The 19,562-nt window shown below is 38.0% G+C and overlaps 1 protein-coding gene across 5 annotated transcripts in view; it reads right to left on the bottom strand.

Moving 5' to 3' along the window:
- Positions 1-19,562, bottom strand: part of ARHGEF4 (Rho guanine nucleotide exchange factor 4) — a 293,183-nt gene that overhangs the window by 135,284 nt on the left and 138,337 nt on the right. For all 5 annotated transcript variants that reach the window (XM_045479326.1, XM_045479328.1, XM_045479327.1 and 2 more), the window contains one exon: positions 3,766-3,892. In XM_045479326.1, the coding sequence (XP_045335282.1) occupies positions 3,766-3,892 (127 nt within the window). The remainder of the gene's footprint in view (positions 1-3,765; positions 3,893-19,562) is intronic.

The raw sequence follows: 19,562 nt of genomic DNA, 5'->3' as shown, positions 1-19,562 counted from the left end.
TGTGGTACATTTGTATAAAATGGGCTATTATTCAGTCATCAAAAGGAATGATACATGTGACAACATGGATGAACCTTGAAAACACTATTCTCAGTGAAAAAAGTCACAAAAGACTAGGGACTATAGGATTCCATTCATATGCAAATCCAGAATAGGAAAATTTGTGGTGACGATTACACCTATATGTGAACAGACTAATAAAATCTGAATTGTACACTTTAAATGGGTGAACTTTATGGAATGTGAACTATATTTCAATAAAGCTGTTTAAAAAGTAGAGAAATTCACCCATGAGATATAATTGGCTTGAAGAAAGAAGTGACCCATACCTTTGAAATAACAATGGAAACAGAAGGCAAGTAGGAAAGTGCCTGGTAGAACCTCGCCAACCTCCCTAAGTAATGGGCATGGGCTCTGGAGGTGCAGAGGGTTTTACCCTAATCTGTGTGCATCTGTGTGCTGGCAACTTGCAGAGTTGTATCTGGCTCTGCTGGTTCCACTGAGAGTGGAGTGGATGTGGTGCAATTTATTCTGGGCACCAACTTGTGGGGCAAAGGGTGGCATGCTCCCACATCAGGATAATTCTTGGCGACTCCACACATGTAAAAGAAATGCTGAAAAGAAGCAAAGTTTCCTGGTGGCACTGCTTACAGCTGCCTCCAAGGTGACTGAACTTGTGATACACATTACAGGGAAGCCTTTCACTTCCTGCTTCAGCTGTGTTTGAAGGAGTTTAATAGCACTCTATAGCAGTCTCTGAAAGGATGTTGTCTCCAACTACTTGATAACAAGCCCTTGTTGGGGAAAGATTGATGTCTGTAAGGGTAAGCAAATAGAGAAATTTCACCTGTAGAAAAACTACCAGTCAAAACAAATGCAGATTAATTTGCAAATAAATTTATAAAACATGAACAGGAGAAAGTTTTTACAAAATTCTCAATATTCTGTTTTTACCAAACTTCTATAGGACATTGGAAAGATTTATTGTAGATTAAAAGTGTGATCACTGAATCACAAATCTAGGAGGCAATGAACAGGTAGTAAAACCAGAAAAACAAAGTAGAAGATAAAACAGAAATTCTCCAAGACCTAAGCAGAAATATTTTTTAAAATAATGAAAATGATGAGAGAGGTTCTTGGGATAGAGACTGCAAATATAACCCCAGAAGTCTGGAACAGAACAGTTGGAATTGAAGTGATAAAGAAAAGAAGGCTTTCCTAAGCTAAATACAGAGACCCAAGTCCATATTAACTTGACTGTCAATATTAACCTGATGAAATGGGAAAAGAGGAATTATTATTCCTTTTTTGAATAATGAAGGAATCTGAAATACAGAGAAATGAGGGATGTGCACGATTTCTCACCCCCATATCTAGTGTAGCTAGAGCCAGAGCCCCGATCTCTTACATCCAGAGCAGTATCCTTGGGGTGCAAGCATGTCAGGACATATGTGTCACTGAGGTTTTTTGATTTTTCTGCAATAAATTCACCTGTCAATTTAAAAAAAATTTTTTTTAAATGTTTTATTTATTTTTTGACAGAGAGAGAGAGACAGAGCATGAGTGGGGGAGGGTCAGAGAGAGGGAGACACAGAATCCAAAGCAGGCTCCAGGCTCTGAGCCATCAGCACAGAGCCCGATGCGGGGCTGGAACTCACAGACTGCGAGATCATGACCTGAGCCTAAGTCGGACGCTCAACCGACTGAGCCACCCAGGCGCCCACACCTGTCAATTTTTTAAAAAATTTATTTATGTATTCTGAGAGACAGCATGAATCGGGAGGGGCAGAGAGCGGGAGAGAGAGAGAGAGAGAGAGGGAATCCCAAGCAGGCTCCGCAGGGTCAGCGCAGAGCCCGACATGGGGCTTGAACCCATGATACCGTGAGATCATGACCTAAGCCAAAATCAAGAGTCAGACGCTTAACTGACTGAGCCACCCAGGCACCCCCACCTGTCAGTTAATTCAAATGAACCTCTGAAATTTTAGGCACATATGATTATTAAGCTTTGGATTTGTAAGAAAGTTCTAACTTCAAAGGGCAAATTCAGCCTTGAGAATTATCACTGGAAAACACTATTGTCACCAATTACTGCTCCTTCCATGAGCCTGTAAATAATCCCATAACTTAATGAAGACCTATGTTAGAAATATCTGTTTCCTTTGAAAACATTCTTTCAGCAGTTGTCAAACTTACCTTTTCATGACTTTGCTTACTGTGAATTTAAATCACAACCAATCTGGGAAAGAATAAGTCCACTGCATGATGCAGCATAAGCACATACATTTGCTAATGGAAAATAATCATGTCCACCACCTAATCAGAGCAGCTAGCTCCCCCAGGACCAGCACCTAGTATGCACTGAGTTGGATTCAGAGTTCAGGACTCAGTTCTGCATCAGAGCTGACCTTCCTCAGGATGGCATATGCTGCACTTGAACCCCCAGAGCCTAGCCACTCTGCTCCTATCATCTTTTGCCTGGAATGTCAGTCCTGTTCCCACTCCCCAAGTCTGGATGAAGTACATGTTTGACAGGTGTAGCTATTTTGCTTTTTCAACCCTGTCTAGGGCTTTACCATTCTTTATATTTAAAAAATATATATTGGGGCGCCTGGGTGGCGCAGTCGGTTAAGCGTCCGACTTCAGCCAGGTCAAGATCTCGCGGTCCGTGAGTTCGAGCCCCGCGTCAGGCTCTGGGCTGATGGCTCAGAGCCTGGAGCCTGTTTCAGATTCTGTGTTTCCCTCTCTCTCTGCCCCTCCCCCGTTCATGCTCTGTATCTCTCTGTCCCAAAAATAAGTAAACGTTAAAAAAAAAAAAAATATATATATATATATATATATATATATATATATATATATTTATTTATTTATTTATTTTTGGGTGAGTGCAAGCCGGGGAGGGGCAGAGTGAGGGGGACAGAGGATCCAAAGCAGGCTCTGCACTAACAGGCTGACAGCAGTGAGCCTGATGTGGGGCTCAAACTCATGAACCGTGAGATCATGACCTGAGCTGAAGTTGGACACTCAACCAACTGAGCCACCCAGGTGCCCTCCATTCTTTGTCTTTCCTAAACACCAGATTGGCCTCTCCTTCCAGCCAGCTTTCAGACAATAAGGTTGCTAATAAAATCTGCACCTGCTCAAGATCTGACACTTGACACCGGGAGCCCTTGAACATTTTCAGCATATGCAAGCCCCTCCTAGGTTAGGTCTGGGAAAGGTGGTGGCTATGCATGAGGATGCCCTATCTTGGCTCTCATTGGGGCCCAGTTTCCTTCTGGCACAAAGGCCAGTGCTTTTATGGGCAAATATATGATGTGATGCTGTTTGCCATAGATTTGGGTAAGAGACTCAGAGAAGCAGCCATAAAACTCACAGAAGAAGCTTGTCTGTCAAAGGGAAAACACACTCAAGTTCCATTCTAGACTAAAGACAACTCTCCATGTGATTATTTCTTCTGCAAGTTATATATCCTATAATTATATCCTATTGCTAGACCCAAGAGATGAACATTAGTTTTACTCAAAATAAATGAATGGAGGCAGGTTTGGGGATTCAATAATGGAATCTTCCCCAAGCCAATAATTCCCTTTCTCTAGGGACTTCTTCCTAACTGAAGGGATAAGAGACACTGGTTTATCTGTCTCACCTTCAAGCTACTTCTGCCAGACAAGTAAACATAGCAGTCAACGATACTCTCTCATTTCTTGTCCTTCTTTCTAGGACACCAGAGTATAAAACAAAAGAGAGAGGCACATGACTCACCAGTGTCTGGTAGGTACTCTGGCCAGCCCATGCAGTTCAGTCCTGTTGGGGCACTCTGGGAGAATGGATGGTTTCTTCTAGCGAGACTCAAAGACTCTGGAGAGGTCACAGTCATCTTCCTCCAACACTGGGAGAGGAGGAAAGAGGCAGAGAGTAAATGAAGAAAAGAGATGATATGCTGTCATTGCCACATCATACTTTTTTCATTGTCCAGGATCTTTGCTGTGAGCAGGGTACACAGCCAAAATGCACACAGCTTCAGGAGGTGCCATTTACATCAAAATCCATGAGGAAAAAACCCAGAAAACTTCTCCTGGAGTCTGTAACCTGTATGGCCATATATGATAATTGTGGCAGAACAGGTTGTCATTCAACAATGTGAAATAAGGACTATTGAGAAGGTCTCCAAACCCCCAAATCTCCAGCTGCTCAGTCACACAGCCTGACATTTCTCCAAAAGCATGACTGTTAGTTTTAATTAAGGCATATTATTTTAGGGGTGCTTAAGTAAAATACTACCCATGAAGTCCTGGGCATTTCATAAATATGAGACAGACTTATCCTTCAAATTGTAAGGACCAGTGTTGCATAGGGTCTTGGGAAGACAAGGGATATTGTCCCATTCTTTATCATCCCATCATCCAGATATAAAATTGGCCCCTTCCAGTTTTGTCTACTTTGTAAGGTTATTAGATTAGCTTAAACATTTTCATATGTAGGGGCACCTGGGTGGCTTAGTCGGTTGAGCGTCTGACTTTGGCTTGGGTCATGATCTTGCAGTCTGTGAGTTTGAGCCCCATGTCGGGCTCTGTGCTGACAGGTTGGAGCCTGAAGCCTGTTTCGATTTCTGTGTGTCTCCCTCTCTCTTTACCCCTCCCCTGCTTGTGTTCTCTGTCTTAAAAATAAATAAATGTTTAAAAAAATTTTTTAAATTTGGTATGTATTCAAATAAATGTTTGTTCATTTTCCTTCTCTTTTGTATCCCTGAAGTGATTAAGCAAATAGTGCTTAGAAAATTCTTTTGTTGTCCCTATGATATCCTCGGCTTGATCTCAACAGCAACTTGAAACTGGGTGTGCCCAAAAGGTACTCCAAAAGAAGCCCTTTCTGGTCTGAAGAGAAGGAAAAGGGGCCCCTGAGAGTATGAACGAATGGGGGAAATCTTCTCTGTTGTTGTTTCCTCCCACCCCCAATTCCCAGGAAATCCTATTGTAGTATGGCAGTGACAGCCCGGTAGGCACCTAAAACCCTGAGGAAGGGGAATCCTCCACGACTAGAGGAGCTCTGGTCCTAAGAACATGGAGGTGGGAGGAGAATCCTGTTTCATTTTTCTATTTCTGTTTTCCTGCTGTTTGGCTCTAGAGGCAGACACATTTGCAGGAAGTATATTGCAAAGTAGGAAAACAAAAGCCCATCTTTCTTGCAAAAAGATCAGGAATATAGGGGCTTCTGGAACCATAAAGTGTCTGGAAGAATTCAGAGAGGAAGGAATTCAAGAAAATGATCCCAAAAAGTGTATAAACTCCAGGACTTACCCCAAACTGTGCATGGGTGGATCTGAGCCTAAACAGGGTAGAAAGTCTTTGAGGACTGAACTATGGAATAGAATATTTTACAGGTCCCAGACTAGCCACTGAGTGATCTACATTATCCAAATAGCACTGAAAACACCTTGAAAACTGAAATGACCTAAGAAACATAGACCCTGAAGGCCAGTAAGAACTTGTAGTCTAAATTGGATCAACTTCTTAAAAAAATGTAATAGCCATCATTCTCCACAGCAACTAAACAAGGTCCAGAGTCTCATAACATAGTATTCAAAATGTCCAAGATATTATTCAAAATGACTTAACATACAAACAACTATGAAAATCTCAGTAATGTTTAAGGGAAAGGACAACCAACAGATCTCAACACCAAGGTAACATGGTAGTTGAAATTATCAGACTTTAAATAAATTGTTTTTTTTTTTAAACGTTTATTTATTTTTGGGACAGAGAGAGACAGAGCATGAATGGGGGAGGGGCAGAGAGAGAGGGAGACACAGAATCGGAAACAGGCTCCAGGCTCTGAGCCATCAGCCCAGAGCCCGACACGGGGCTCGAACTCACGGACTGCGAGATCGTGACCTGGCTGAAGTCAGACGCTTAACCGACTGCGCCACCCAGGCGCCCCGAAATTATCAGACTTTAAAGCAGCTCTTATAACCAGACTCTAAGAAGTAAGGGTAAATACTCTTGAACTGAATGGAAAATAACAGCAGGGAGATATAGTTGACACTTGAATAACACAGGTTTGAAGTGTGCGGGTCCACTTACATGTGGATTTTTTTTTTGATAACTACAGTACAGTGCTGTAAATGTATTTTCTCTTCCTTGTGATTTTCTTAACATGTTCTTTTCTCTAGTTTACTTATTGTAAGAATAAAGTATGTAATACATACAACATGAACAAGAAGTGATAACTGACTGCTTATGTTAGTAAGGTTTCTGGTTAACAATAGGCTATTGGTAAATTTTGTGGGAATCAAAAGTTATGTGTGGATTTTGACTGTGTGTGAAGTTAGCACTCTTAACCCCTCTGTTGTTCAAGGGTTAAATATAGATGAAAAAAAAGAATGAAATTGATATATTAGAACTGAAAAATATAATAACTGAAATAAAAAATTCACTGGTAAATTTTAATTACAACATAAGATTACTGAGGAAAGAATCAGTAAACTAAATAGCTCAAAAGAAATGATCCAGTCTGAAGAACAGAGAAATAATAATACAGTAAAACCTTGGCTTGCTAGCATAATTCATTCTGGAAACATGCTTGTAATCCAAAGCACTCATATATCAAAGTGAATTTCAAGAACCATTGGCTCAGTTGTGATCATGCAATGTTCAGCATCACACACTGCTTGTATTGGAAGACATCACTTGTTTATCGAGTTAAAATTTATTAGAAATGTTTGTTCATCTTGTGGAACACTCGCAGAACAAGTTACTCATAAACCAAGGTTTTACTGTATTGGAAAAAATGAACAGAGACTCAGGGACCTATAGGACAACAATAAACATCTAACATTCTGCCATCAGAGATGCAGGAACAGAAGAGAAATTGTGGTGGAGAACAATATCAACACATTTCTTGGAGGAAGAGTTAAGATGTCAGAGTAGTAAGGGGACTTGTCTGTCCCTCAAACACAGCGAGATCAACATCAAACCATTTTGAACACCTAGGAAATCAGTCTGAGGATTAACAGAATAGTCTGCATAATTTGAAGGAAAGAACACAGCAGGTACATAGTGCAGAGAGGGGAACTGGGGAAGTGAAGAGCTGCAGTGCCCCAGAGGGGAGGGGGCTGTTTTCAGGGAGAGGAAAAGAGAGGGGGAGAGAGAGCAGTGCACTGGGTTTGCACAAGAAAGCACTCCCTCTGAAAGCAACTAGAGAGAAAGAGTGAAAACACGAACTGGGGACTGCACAAAACAACTGTTCCCAAAAACCACTGACAAGAGAAAAAGGAGAGAGTTTCAATACTGCCAGTTTTTTATAAACATTAGAGCACTGAATCTGAAGTTTCAGAGGTCAGCACCTGGCAGTGCTCTGGTGAGGAAGCAGGGCAGAGCCCTAGGAGCAGGCAGCAAGGTCTGAGGATCCCCTGGATCATGTGGGGAGAAGATGTTCCCTTCCTTGGAGTGCATTTGGTAGGGGTTATATGGCCTCTCCACAGGCAAAATATCCAGTAGGCACCATGAAGCCACATGGCACCCATACAGGAACAAAGGATGACAGCTAAGGGCAGCAAATCCTGGTGCCAGCTCTGTGTTGTGATTTACCATAAACTCTGAACTTCTGCCATTCTGCAGTGGCATGACTATTTCCTGGGACAAGCTGGCCCCAGCTATAGCACAATGAGACCCTCCCCCAGAAGATCACTGCAGGTCTGAACCATGGGAGTCTCTGATGTGTGGTTTTGGAACACAACTGCACCTGAGATAAAACTCTGGAGAGAGGTGCCGCCTGGTAGGCAGACAGCTCAGACACAGACAGGAGGAAGGCAGAGAGCTGACAGAAGCAGGGGGCACAGGATGGGTGACTGATCCGTGTGTCTGTGAGAGTGCAAGCTTCTCACTTCGGAGACTAGAGAGCAGGGTGAAGCCATTTACACCATTAGCCCATCAACACTGATTGACTCCAGTGAGCAAAACAGTGCCACTAAGTGGAGAACAGGGCTGTTATACCAAGCCTTGCATCCCTGTTGCCTCCAGGTCCAACTCCACTAGGGCAAGTGGGCCTTGGAATCAGATCAGCAGACCCCTCCCCCAGAGGACCAGTACAAATCCCTTCTGGGAGCTTAGCCTACTGATCATAGAGTGCTGCAAAGATTCAGCTCTAGAGGAAAATGGATCTAGCTTCATTTGGGTTTTTTTGTTTGTTGGTTTGTTCACTTTTTTGTTGTTTTGTTTTTGTTTTTGTTGTTGTTTTTCTTTTCTTTTGTTTCTTGGACACAAAAAGAGCAAAATTTTTTATTTTACCTTATTATTTTTTATTTTTTAATTTTAATTTTTTTCTTTTTTTTAATCGAGCTTCTCTTAACAAGCAGACCAAAACACACCTAGGATCCAGCTTCCTTTATTTGATAGTTAAAAAATTTAAATTTTTATTTCATTCTATTATTACTATTATTGTTGTTGTTGTTTTATTCCTCCAAAATGACAAGAAGGAGGAATTCACCTCAAAAGAAAAAAACAGAAGAAATGACAGCCAGGGATTTAATCAATGCAGAATTAAGTAAGTGTCTGAACTAGAATTTAAAACAATGATTATAAGGATACTAGGTAGGCTTGAAGAAAGCATAGAAGACACAAGATAATCCCTTTCTGCAGAGATAAAAGAAGTAAAATCTAGTCAGACTAAAGTTAAAATTGCTATAACCAAGACGCAAACCCAAATGGAGGCCATAAAAATGAGGATGGATGATGAGGCAGAGGAGCAAAATAGTGATATAGAAGATAAAATTATGGAAAATAATGAAACTGAAAAGAAGAGGGAAAAAAAGTGAGAGATCCTGAAGGGAGAATTAGGGAACTCAGCAATTTATTAAAATATAATAATATTTATAACCTAGGAGTCCCAGAAGATGAAGAGAGAGAAAAAGGGACAGAAGGTTTATGTGAGCAAATTATAGATGAAAACTTCCCTATTCTGGGAAAGGACACAGATATAAAATCCAAGAAACACAGAGAACTCCCATTAAATTCAATAAAAGCCAGCCATCACCAAGACATGTCATAGTCAAATTCACAAAAAACACAAACAAGGAAAGAATACTGAACGCACCAAGGGGAAAAAAAAGTCCTTAACCTACAAGGAAAGACAGATCAGGTTCATAGTAGAACTGTCCACAGAAACTTGACAGGCCAGAAAGGACTGGTGAGATATATTCAACATGCTAAATAGGAAAAATATGCAGCCAAGAATACTCTATCCAGCAAGGCTGTCATTCAAAATAGAAGGAGAGATAAAGAGTTTCCCCGACAAACAAAAACTACAGGAGCCAGCCCTACAAGAAATTTTGAGGACTCTTAGAGTGGAGAAAACAAAAGACCAAAAGCAACAAACACTAGAAAGGACCAGAGCATGTCACCAGAAACCAACTCTACAGGCAAAACAATGTCACTAAATTCATATATTTCAATAATCACTCTGAATGTAAATGGACTAAATGTTTCAATCAAAAGACAAAGGGTATCAGAATGAATAAAAAACAAGATTCATGTATATGCTGCCTATGACCCATTTTAGACCTAAAGACACCTGCAGATTGAAAGTGAGGGGATGGAGAACCCTCTAACATGCTAATGGACGTCAAAAGAAAACTAGAGTAGCCATATTTACATCAGACAAATTAGATTTTAAAACAGACTGTAACAAGAGATGAAGAAGGGCATTATATCATAATAATGGGGTCTATCCACCAAAAAGATCTATCAATTATATTTATGCCCCCAGCTTGAAAGCACCCAAATATATAAGCCAATTAATCACAAACATAAAGACACTCATTGATAATAATACAATAATGGTAGGGGACTTTAACACCCCACTTACAGTTATGGCATCTAAGCAGAAAACCACAGGACATACCTCCTCATAAGGAAACAATGGCTTTGAATGACACACTGGACCATATGCACTTTGCAGATATATTCAGAATATTTCATCCTAAAACAGCAGAATACACATTCTTTTTGAGTACACATGGAACATTCTCCAGGACAGATCACATACTGGGTCACAAATCAGCCTTCAACAAATACAAAAAGATTGAGATCATGCCATGCATATTTTCAGATCACAACACTATGAACTTGTAGTCAACCACAAGAAAAAGTTTGGAAGACCTTCAAGTACATGGAGGTAAAAGGACATTCTATTAAAGAATGAATAGGTTGACCAGGAAATAGAAGAAATTAAAAAAATACAGGAAGCAAAGGTGCCTGAGTGGCTCAGTTAAGTGTCTGACTTTGGATTTGGGCTTAGGTTATGATCTCACAGTTCATGAGATAGAGCCCCGCGTAGTGCTCTGCGTTGACAGTGGAGCCTGCTTAGGATTCTCTCTCTCTCTCTCTCTCTCTCTCTCTCTCTTTCTCTGTCTCTCATTTTCTGCCCCTCCTCTGCTCATGCTCTCTCCCTCTCTCAAAATAAATACATGTTTAAAAAAATACATGGAAGCAAATAAAAATGAAACCATGACAGTCCAAAACCTTTGGGATGCAGCAAAGGGAGTCCTAAGAGGGAAGTATATTGTAATTTAGGCTTATCTCAGGAAGTAAGAAAGGTCCCAAATACACAACATAACCTTACACCTAAAGGAGATAGAAAAGGAAGCAAATAAAGTAAAGCCAACAGAAGAAGGGGAATAATAAAGATTAGAGCAGAAATAAGTGATACAGAAACAAACAAAAAACCCAGTAGAACAGATCAATGAAACTAAGAGCTAGTTCTTTGAGAGAATTAACAAAAATGATAACCCCCTAGCCAGACTGATCAAAAAGAAAAGAGGAAGGACCCAAATAGATAAAATTACAAATGAAAGAGGATATATCACAATCAATACCACAGAAATACAAACAATTATGAGAATACTATGAAAAATTATATGCCAACAAACTGCAGGCAATCTGGAAGAAATGGATGAATTCCTAGAAACTCACAAACTACCAAAACTGAAACAGAAAGAAATAGAAAATTTAAACAGACCCTTAACCATCAAAGAAATTGAACCAGTAATAAAAAATCTCCCACAAAACAGAGTCCTGGGCCAGATGGTTTCCCAGGGGAATTCTACCAGACATTTAAAGAAGAGTTAATACATATTCTTCTCAAACTGTTCCAAAAAATAGAAATGGAAGGAAAACTTCCAAACTTATTTTATTGAGGCCAGCATTACTTTGATTCCAAAACAAAGACCCCACTCAAAGGAGAATTACAGGCTAATATCCCTGATAATATGGATGCAAAAATTCTCAACAAGATACTAACAAATCGAATTTAATAGTACATTGGAGTATTCACCATGATCAAGTGGGATTTATTCCTGGGCTGCAGGGCTGATTCAATATTTGCAAATAAATCATCATGATACACTCTATTATAAGAGAAATGATAAGAACCATATGGTCTTGTCAATAGATGCAGAAAAAGCATTTGATAAAATACAACATTCATTCTTGATAAAAACCCTCAACAAAGTAGGCATACATGGGACATACCTTAACATCATTAAGGCTGTATATAAGAGATCCACAGCTAATATCATCCTCAAAGGGGAAAAATTGAGAACCATTTCTCTACAGTTAGGAACAAGACAAGGATGTTCACTCTCATCATTACTATTTAAAATAGTACTGGAAGTCTTAGCCTCAGCTAAAGGGTTCAGAAAACAAAACCCTGAATACAGAACCCCTACAGAACTTTGGTGTTCTGAATAGAAAACCCAGAAATGGACCCACAACTGTATGGTCAACTCATCTTCAACTAAGCAGGAAAGAATATCCAGTGGCATAAAGAGAGTCTCTTCAGCAAAAGGTGTTGGGAAAAACTGGACAGCAATATGCAGAAGAATGAAACTGCACCACTTTCTTACACATACATAAAAATAAATTCAAAATGGATAAAAGACCTAAATGTGAGACAGGAAACCATCAAAATCCTAGAGGAGAACCCAGGTAGCAACCTCTTTGATCTCACCTGGAGCAACTTCTTACTAGACACACTGCCAAAGGCAAAGGAAACAAAAGCAAACATCAACTATTGGAATTTCATCAAGAAAAAAAGCTTCTGCACAGTGAAGGAAACAATCAACAAAACTAAAATACAGCCTAGGAATGGGAGAAGACATTTGCAAATGACATATCTGATAAAGGCTTAGTATCCAAAATCTATAAAGAACTTATTAAACTCAACAGCCAAAAAACAAATAAGCCAGTTAAATGGACAGAAGACATCCATAGATACTTTTCCAAAGAAGACATCCATATGACTAACAGACATATGAAAAAAATGCTCACCATTACTCATCATCAGGGAAATACAAATCAAAACCATGATGAGATAACCACCTCACACCTGTCGGAATGGCTAAAATTAACAACATAAGAAACAACAGGTATTGGCAAGGATGCAGAGAAAGAGGAACACTCTTGCATTGTTGGTGGAAATGCTAATTGGTGCAGCCACTGTGGAGAACAATATGGAGGTTCTTCAAGAAACTAAAAATAGAACTACCCTGCCATCCAGCAATTGCACTACTAGGTATTTGCCCAAAGGACACAGAAATACAGATTCAAAGGGGTACATGCACCCCAGTGTTTATATCACTATTATCAACAATAGCCAAACTATGGAGAAACCCCAAATGTCCATCGACTGATGAATGGATAAAGAAGACGTGGTGTATACACACACACACACACACACACACACACACACACAATGGGATATTACTCAGCCATCAAAAAGAATGAAATCTTTCCATTTGCAGTGACATGGATGGAGCTAGAATGTATTATGCTAAGTGAAATAAGTCAATCAGAGAAAGACAAATACTATATGATTTCACTCATTTGTGGAATTTAAGAAACAAAACAGATAAACATATGGGAAAGTGGGGGGAAGAGAGGAAAACAAACCACAAGAGACTCTTAATTATAGAGCACAAAATATGGGTTGATGGAGGGAGGTGGATAGGCAGTGACCTAGATGGGTACTAAGGAGGGCACTTGTGATGAGCACTAGGTGTTGTACGTAAGTGATGAATCACTGAATTCTACTCCTAAACCAATATTGCACTGTATGTTAGCTAACTAAAATTTAAATTAAAAAAATGAGGAAGAAAAAAAAGAAATTTCTGAAAACATTCTAAATGTGATGAAAAAAAAACCCTTAGCTTACAGTACAAGAAACTCAGCAAACTTCAAACAGGAAAACCCAAGAATATCAATGCCCAACACATCATAACTGAACTACTGAAGACTAGAGACAATGAAAAAAATCTTGAAGGCAGCCAGAAACTAACAACAAATCATATATATATAAGGGAACAATCATTCAAATGACTACACATTTTTCATGGAGGCCAGAAAGAAGTGGAACAGTATTTTTTAAATGCTACACCAACTGTCAACCCAGAATTCTATATCCAACAAAAAAATACTTTAGGGAAGAAAGTGAAATAAATACATTCTTAGATGAAGAAAACTAAGAAAATTTGTCACTACCAGACCTACGCTAAAGAAATTTTAAAGCTCTTCATACTAAAGGGAAATGATACTAGAGAGAAACTTCAAAAGTCAGGAATTAAAGGAAGAGCAATAGAAATAGTAAATATATAGGTAAGTATAATAGATATTTTTCTCTAAGTTCTTTAAAGTATGTTTGACTTAAAAGCAAAAGTGACAATATTTTCTGATAGGGTTTTCGATATATGCAGATGACCTATGACAACTACAGCATTAAGGGGGTATATTAAAGAGACATGTATGGTGGAAGGTTTTCTTTTTTCTTTTTTTTCTTAGGTAGGCTCCACATCCAATGTGGGGCTTGAACTCACAACCCTGAGATCAAGAATTTTATGCTCTATTGACTGAGACACCCATGTGCCCCCTGATGGAAGATTTTATACATCTCTCTTGGTGTAGTAAAATACCAAGTATAAGTGAACTATGAAAAGTTAAGGATGTATCTTAATTCCTAGCCTGGCTATTAAGAAAAAAATCCACATAACAATATATAGTTAAAGAAAACAACATATAAGTTAAGATTGAAAATTTAAAAAATAATCCAAAGACAGTAAAAGGAAACAGAGCAATGAATCAGAGGAACAAGCAGAGAACACCGTAGATCTTAATCCCAAACACATCAATAATTACATTAAATTTAAATACGAACATATAATTACAGAGATTTTCAAAATGGATTAATGAAAAAAAAAAAAGACCCTGACCATATGCTATCATAAGAAATCCACTTTCAAAATGATGAAGGTGGGTAAAAAGTAAAAGGATGGAAAAACATATGCTACACAAACACTAATCAAAAGAAAACACTAATATCAGACACAACAGACTTCAGAGCAAGGAAAATTACCAGGTATACAGGAGGACACTACATACATAACAAGAGGGTGAATTCACCAAGTAGGCAGGACAACCCTAAATATGTATGCATATAACCACAGACCTTCAAAATATATGAGAAATAGAAATGCCACAATTATGGTTGGATACTTTAACACTTCTACTGCAGTGAAAAAATAAAAGAAACAGCAAGTGAACAGATGAAGGGAACAACACCATCCACCAAATAGAACTGACACTTATAGAATGGTCCACCCAACAATTTCAGAATACGCGTTGTTTTCAAGTGCACACAGAATATTCACTGAAAGACTATATCCTTGCTGATAATGGTAATAACAATGGTAACAACAACAACGTAAGTTTAAAAGGATTGAAATCATACAGAATATGCTTCTCCATAATGGAATTACACTAGAAATCAGTGATAGAAAGTTAGAGAGTCTCTACTTAGAAATTAAGCAACACACTTCAAAATAATCCATGGTAGTCCAGTGACCACACTTTGAGAACTGTAATCCAGTTTTCCAATTCCTTCAACATATGCTTTTTTAATTCCTAATGTTCTGATTCTTTCAAGTTACACTGTAGTATTCTTTTTGTGTTTACTAGTAGAAACTATCAGACCATTATTTGACTCAACTAGTACATAATCTCCACTTCCCATTAAATTATCAGGACTCTCTCTTAGGCCCCCAAACCTGTTAAAATCAGAGAATTTCAGACTTAGAATTCTCTAGAAATCTACTTTAGTCCTGGTTAAGGGGGCAATGGACCCCACACATGTATTTGTGTAGGTCCAATTACACCTGATTTTTAAAATAGTCATATAAACTGGTGACACTATATCATTTTTCCAAAACTTTCTGTCAAGCCATCTTTCACATGGATTACTAAAACAGTCTCCTAAATCTTCTCTCCTTCCTCTACACCATATTTGTCATGCCACTCCCTGTTTAAGCCCTAAAAGCCTGCCATTCCTTATAGGATTAAGTCAAGATTGACTGATGTGGGGCCAACTTTTTCACATTTTGTCTTCTAGCCACTGTGGCAACCACTATTATCTGCCTCTCTACCACCAAGAACCGACCACTCACTACTGCCTGATACTCCATGAATTCCATACTATCATGCCCTTAAAAAATTATAGAGGTATAATTGACACATAACATTATATTGATTTCAGGCATACAACATAATTATTTGATATTTATGTATATTGCAAAGTGATCACCACATAAACCTAATTACTACCTGTCCCCATACAAAGATAATTTTAGAATTAGCTCTTTTGACAAATTTTGAGCATATGCTATGATATTATTGATTATAGTCACCATGCTGTATATTATGTCCCCATGACTTATTTATTTTATAATGGGAAGTTTGTACCTCTTAACCCTTTTCACCTGTTTTGCCCACTCTCCATTCCTTCCCTTCTGCAGCCACCATTGTGTTCTCTGTATCTATGAGTTTTGTTTTGTTTTTTAGATTCCACATATAAGCACATTTATCCAGTATTTATCTTTCTCTGTCTGACTTAATTTGCTTAGCATAATTCCCTAGAGGTCCATCCATGTTGTCACAAATGGTAAGATGTCATTTTCTTTTATGGATGAGTAATAGTCCACTGTGTATTTATATTTAGCTTTGTTCTTTCTCAAGATAGCTTTGGCTATTCTTCTGTGGTTTCATACAAATTTTAGGATTTGTTTTGTTCTAGTTCTGTGAAAAATACTATTGATATATGCACTCCTATGTTTATTTCAGTGTTACTTATAATAGCCATGATATGGAAACAACCCAAGTGTCCGTTGATAGATGAATGGATAATGAAGACATGCAATGGAATATTATTCAGCCATAAAAAAGAATTAAATCTTGCCATTCATGACAACATGGATGAACTAGGGATTTATGCTAAATAATCAGTCAGAGAAAGACAAATATATGATTTCACTTATATGTAGAATCTAAAAAGCAACACAAATAAAGAGAAACAGATTCATAAATATAGAGAAAAAAACTAGTGGTTGCCAGAGGGGAAGGGAGTGGGGGAATAGATGAAATAAAAGAAGGGGATTAAGAGGTAAAAGCTTCTAGTTATAAAATAAATAAGTCACAGGGATAAAAAGTACAACATAGGGGAATACTGTTGTAGGGAATAATATTGTAAATAACTTTGTATGGTGACAGACAGTAGCTAACTTACTGTGGTGAGCATTTTGTTATGTAATTATCAAATCACTATGTGATCCACCTGAAACTAATATGTTTTATACCAACTGTACCTCAGTTAAAAAAAACATATTGTACTGGCATAAGAACACACACAGATAAATTGAACAGAATAGATGGCCCAGAAGTAATCCCATGCATGTATGGTCAATAAATTTATGACAAAGCAGGCAAGAATGCATAATAGGGAAAGGATAGTCTCTTCAGTAAATGGTGCTGTGAAACATGGACAGCTATATGGAAAATGAAACTAGACCACTATCTTATACCATATACAAAAATTAACTCAAAATGGATTAAAGACCTAACTCTAATGCATGAAATCATAAGTCTCCTAAAGGAAAACATAGGTAGTAATCTCTTGGACATCAACCTTAGCAGTACTTTTCTATGTTTCCCCAGGCAGGAAACAAAAGCAAAAATAAACAATTGGGCTACATAAAATTGAAAAGCTTTTGCATAGTAAAGGAAACCATTAATAAAATGAAAATTCAGCCTACTGAATAGAAGAAAGTAGGGGCATCTGGGTGGCTCAGTCAGTTAAATGTCTGGCTCTTGATTTTGGCTCAGGTCATGATCTCATGTTCATGAGATTGAGCCCCACATCAGGCTCTGTGCTGACAGTGCAGAGCCTATTTAGGATTCTCTCCCTTTCCCTCTCTCTCTTTCCCTCTTTCTTCCCTTTCCCTGTTCACACACTCTCTAAAACAAACAAACAAACAAACAAACAAATAATTGTATTTGCCAATGGTATATCTGATAAGGGGTTAATATACAAAATATAAAGAACTCCTACAATTCAACACCAAGTAAATACATAATCCAATTAAAAATTGGAAGAGGAATAGGCATTTTTCTAAAGAGTACTTACAGATAGATGGCCAACAGACACATGAAAAGGTGCTCAACATTACCAATCATCAGAGAAATGCAATCAAAACCACAGTGAGCTTTAACCTCACACCAGTCATAATGGTTAGTATCAAAAAGACAAAAAATAAAAAGTTTTGGCAAGGATGTGGAGAAAGGAGAAGCCAGTCACTGTTGGTGGGAATGTAAATTGGTGCAGCTACTATGGAGAACAGTATGGAGGTCCCTCAAAAAAACTAAAATACCATACTATTTTGATTACTATAGCTTTGTAATATAGTTTGAAATCAGGGAGCATGATGTCTCCAGATTTGTTCTTCTTTCTAAAGATTGTTTTGGCTATTTGGGATATTTTGTGGTTCCATACAAATTTCAGGATTGTTCATTCTCTTTCTGTGAAAAATGCCATGGTAATTTTGATACAGATTACACTGAATCTATAGATTGCTTTGGGTAATATGGACATTTGAACAATATTAATTCTTCCAATCCATAGGTATGGTATATCTTTCTATTTGTGTCTTCTTCAATGTTTTTCTTTAATGTCTTATAATTTAGTGTACAGTGTAATTTAACCATGGAGGTCTTTGATTCCTAGGGATTGTATTACTTTTTTTTTTAATTTTTAAAATGTTTTATTTTATTTTTGAGAGAGAGAGAGAGAGAGAGAGAGAGCAGGGGAGGGGCCAAGAGAGAAGGAGACACAGAATCTAAAGCAGGCTCCAGGCTCTGAGCTGTCAGCACAGAGCCTGAAGCAGGGCTGAACCCATAAACCATGACATCATGACCTGAGCTGAAGTTGGACCCTTAACCTACTGAGCTACCCAGGTCCCCCAGAATGTATTCTTTATGATGCAATTGTAAATGGCATTGTTTTCTCAATTTATCTTTTTTAAAAATATTTTTTCTAATGCCCTTTATTAAAAAAAATGTTTATTTATTTACTTTTGAGAGAGAGAGAGACAGACAGACAGACAGAGAATCCCAAGCAGGTTCCATGCTGTCAGCACAGAGCCTGATGTGCAGCTTGAATTCATGACTGTGAGATTGTGACCTGAGCCACAATCAAGAATCAAATCCTTAACCAACTGAGCCACCCAGACACCCCTTAATTTCTCTTTCTGATTGTTTGTTATAAGTATATAGAATGCAATCAATTTTTTTTTGTATATTGACATTGTACTCTGCAACTTTACTGAATTTATTTATTAGTTCTAACAGTTTTTTGGTGGAGTCTTTAGGGCTTTCTATACAAGTTATATCATGTTGCCTGAAAATAATGACAGTTTTACTTTTTCCTTTCTGATTTATATGTTTTCTATTTCTTTCTCTTGCTTAATTCCTCTGGCTAGGACTTCCAGTACTAAGGTGAATAAAAGTAGTGACAGTGGCTATCCTAGTCTTATTGCTGATCTTAGGAAAGTTTTCAGCTTTTCACTACTGAGTATGTTAGCTATGGGCTTGTCCTAAATGGCCTCTATTATGGTGAGTCATGTTCCTTCTATACCCACTTTGTTGAGAGAATTCTATCATGAATGGATACTGAATTTTGTCAAATCATTTTTCTGCATGTATTGGGATGATCACATGATTCTATCCGTTTTGTTGAATGGTGTACTGCATTGGTTTACAGATTTTGAACCATCCACACATTCTTGGAATAACTGATCATGATGTATGATCCTTTTAATGTCTTGTAGTATTTGGCTTGCTTCAGAATTTTTTTGAAGATTTTTACATCTTTGTTCATTAGAGATATTGGCATGTAATTTTCTTTTTTGTGGTGTCTTTGGATTTGGGATCAGGGTACTGCAGCTTTGTAAAATGAGTTTTGGAAGTGTTGCTTTCTCTTTAATTCTTTGGAAGACTTTGAGAAAGATAGGTATTAAGTCTTCTTTGAATGTTTAGTGGAATTCACCAGTGAAGCTATCTGGTCATGAATTGTTGTTTGTTGGGAGGGTTTTGATTACTGTTTAATCTCCTTAATCTCCTTTAATCAGTCTATTCAAATTTTCTATTTCTTCATGATTCAGTATTGGAAGTCTGTATGTTTCTAGGAAT

Source organism: Leopardus geoffroyi, chromosome C1, assembly GCF_018350155.1.
Source record: "Leopardus geoffroyi isolate Oge1 chromosome C1, O.geoffroyi_Oge1_pat1.0, whole genome shotgun sequence".
Classification (NCBI taxonomy): Eukaryota; Metazoa; Chordata; class Mammalia; order Carnivora; family Felidae; genus Leopardus; species Leopardus geoffroyi.
Note: the sequence above shows the minus strand (reverse complement) of the source record. Positions and strands in the feature narration are given on the sequence as shown.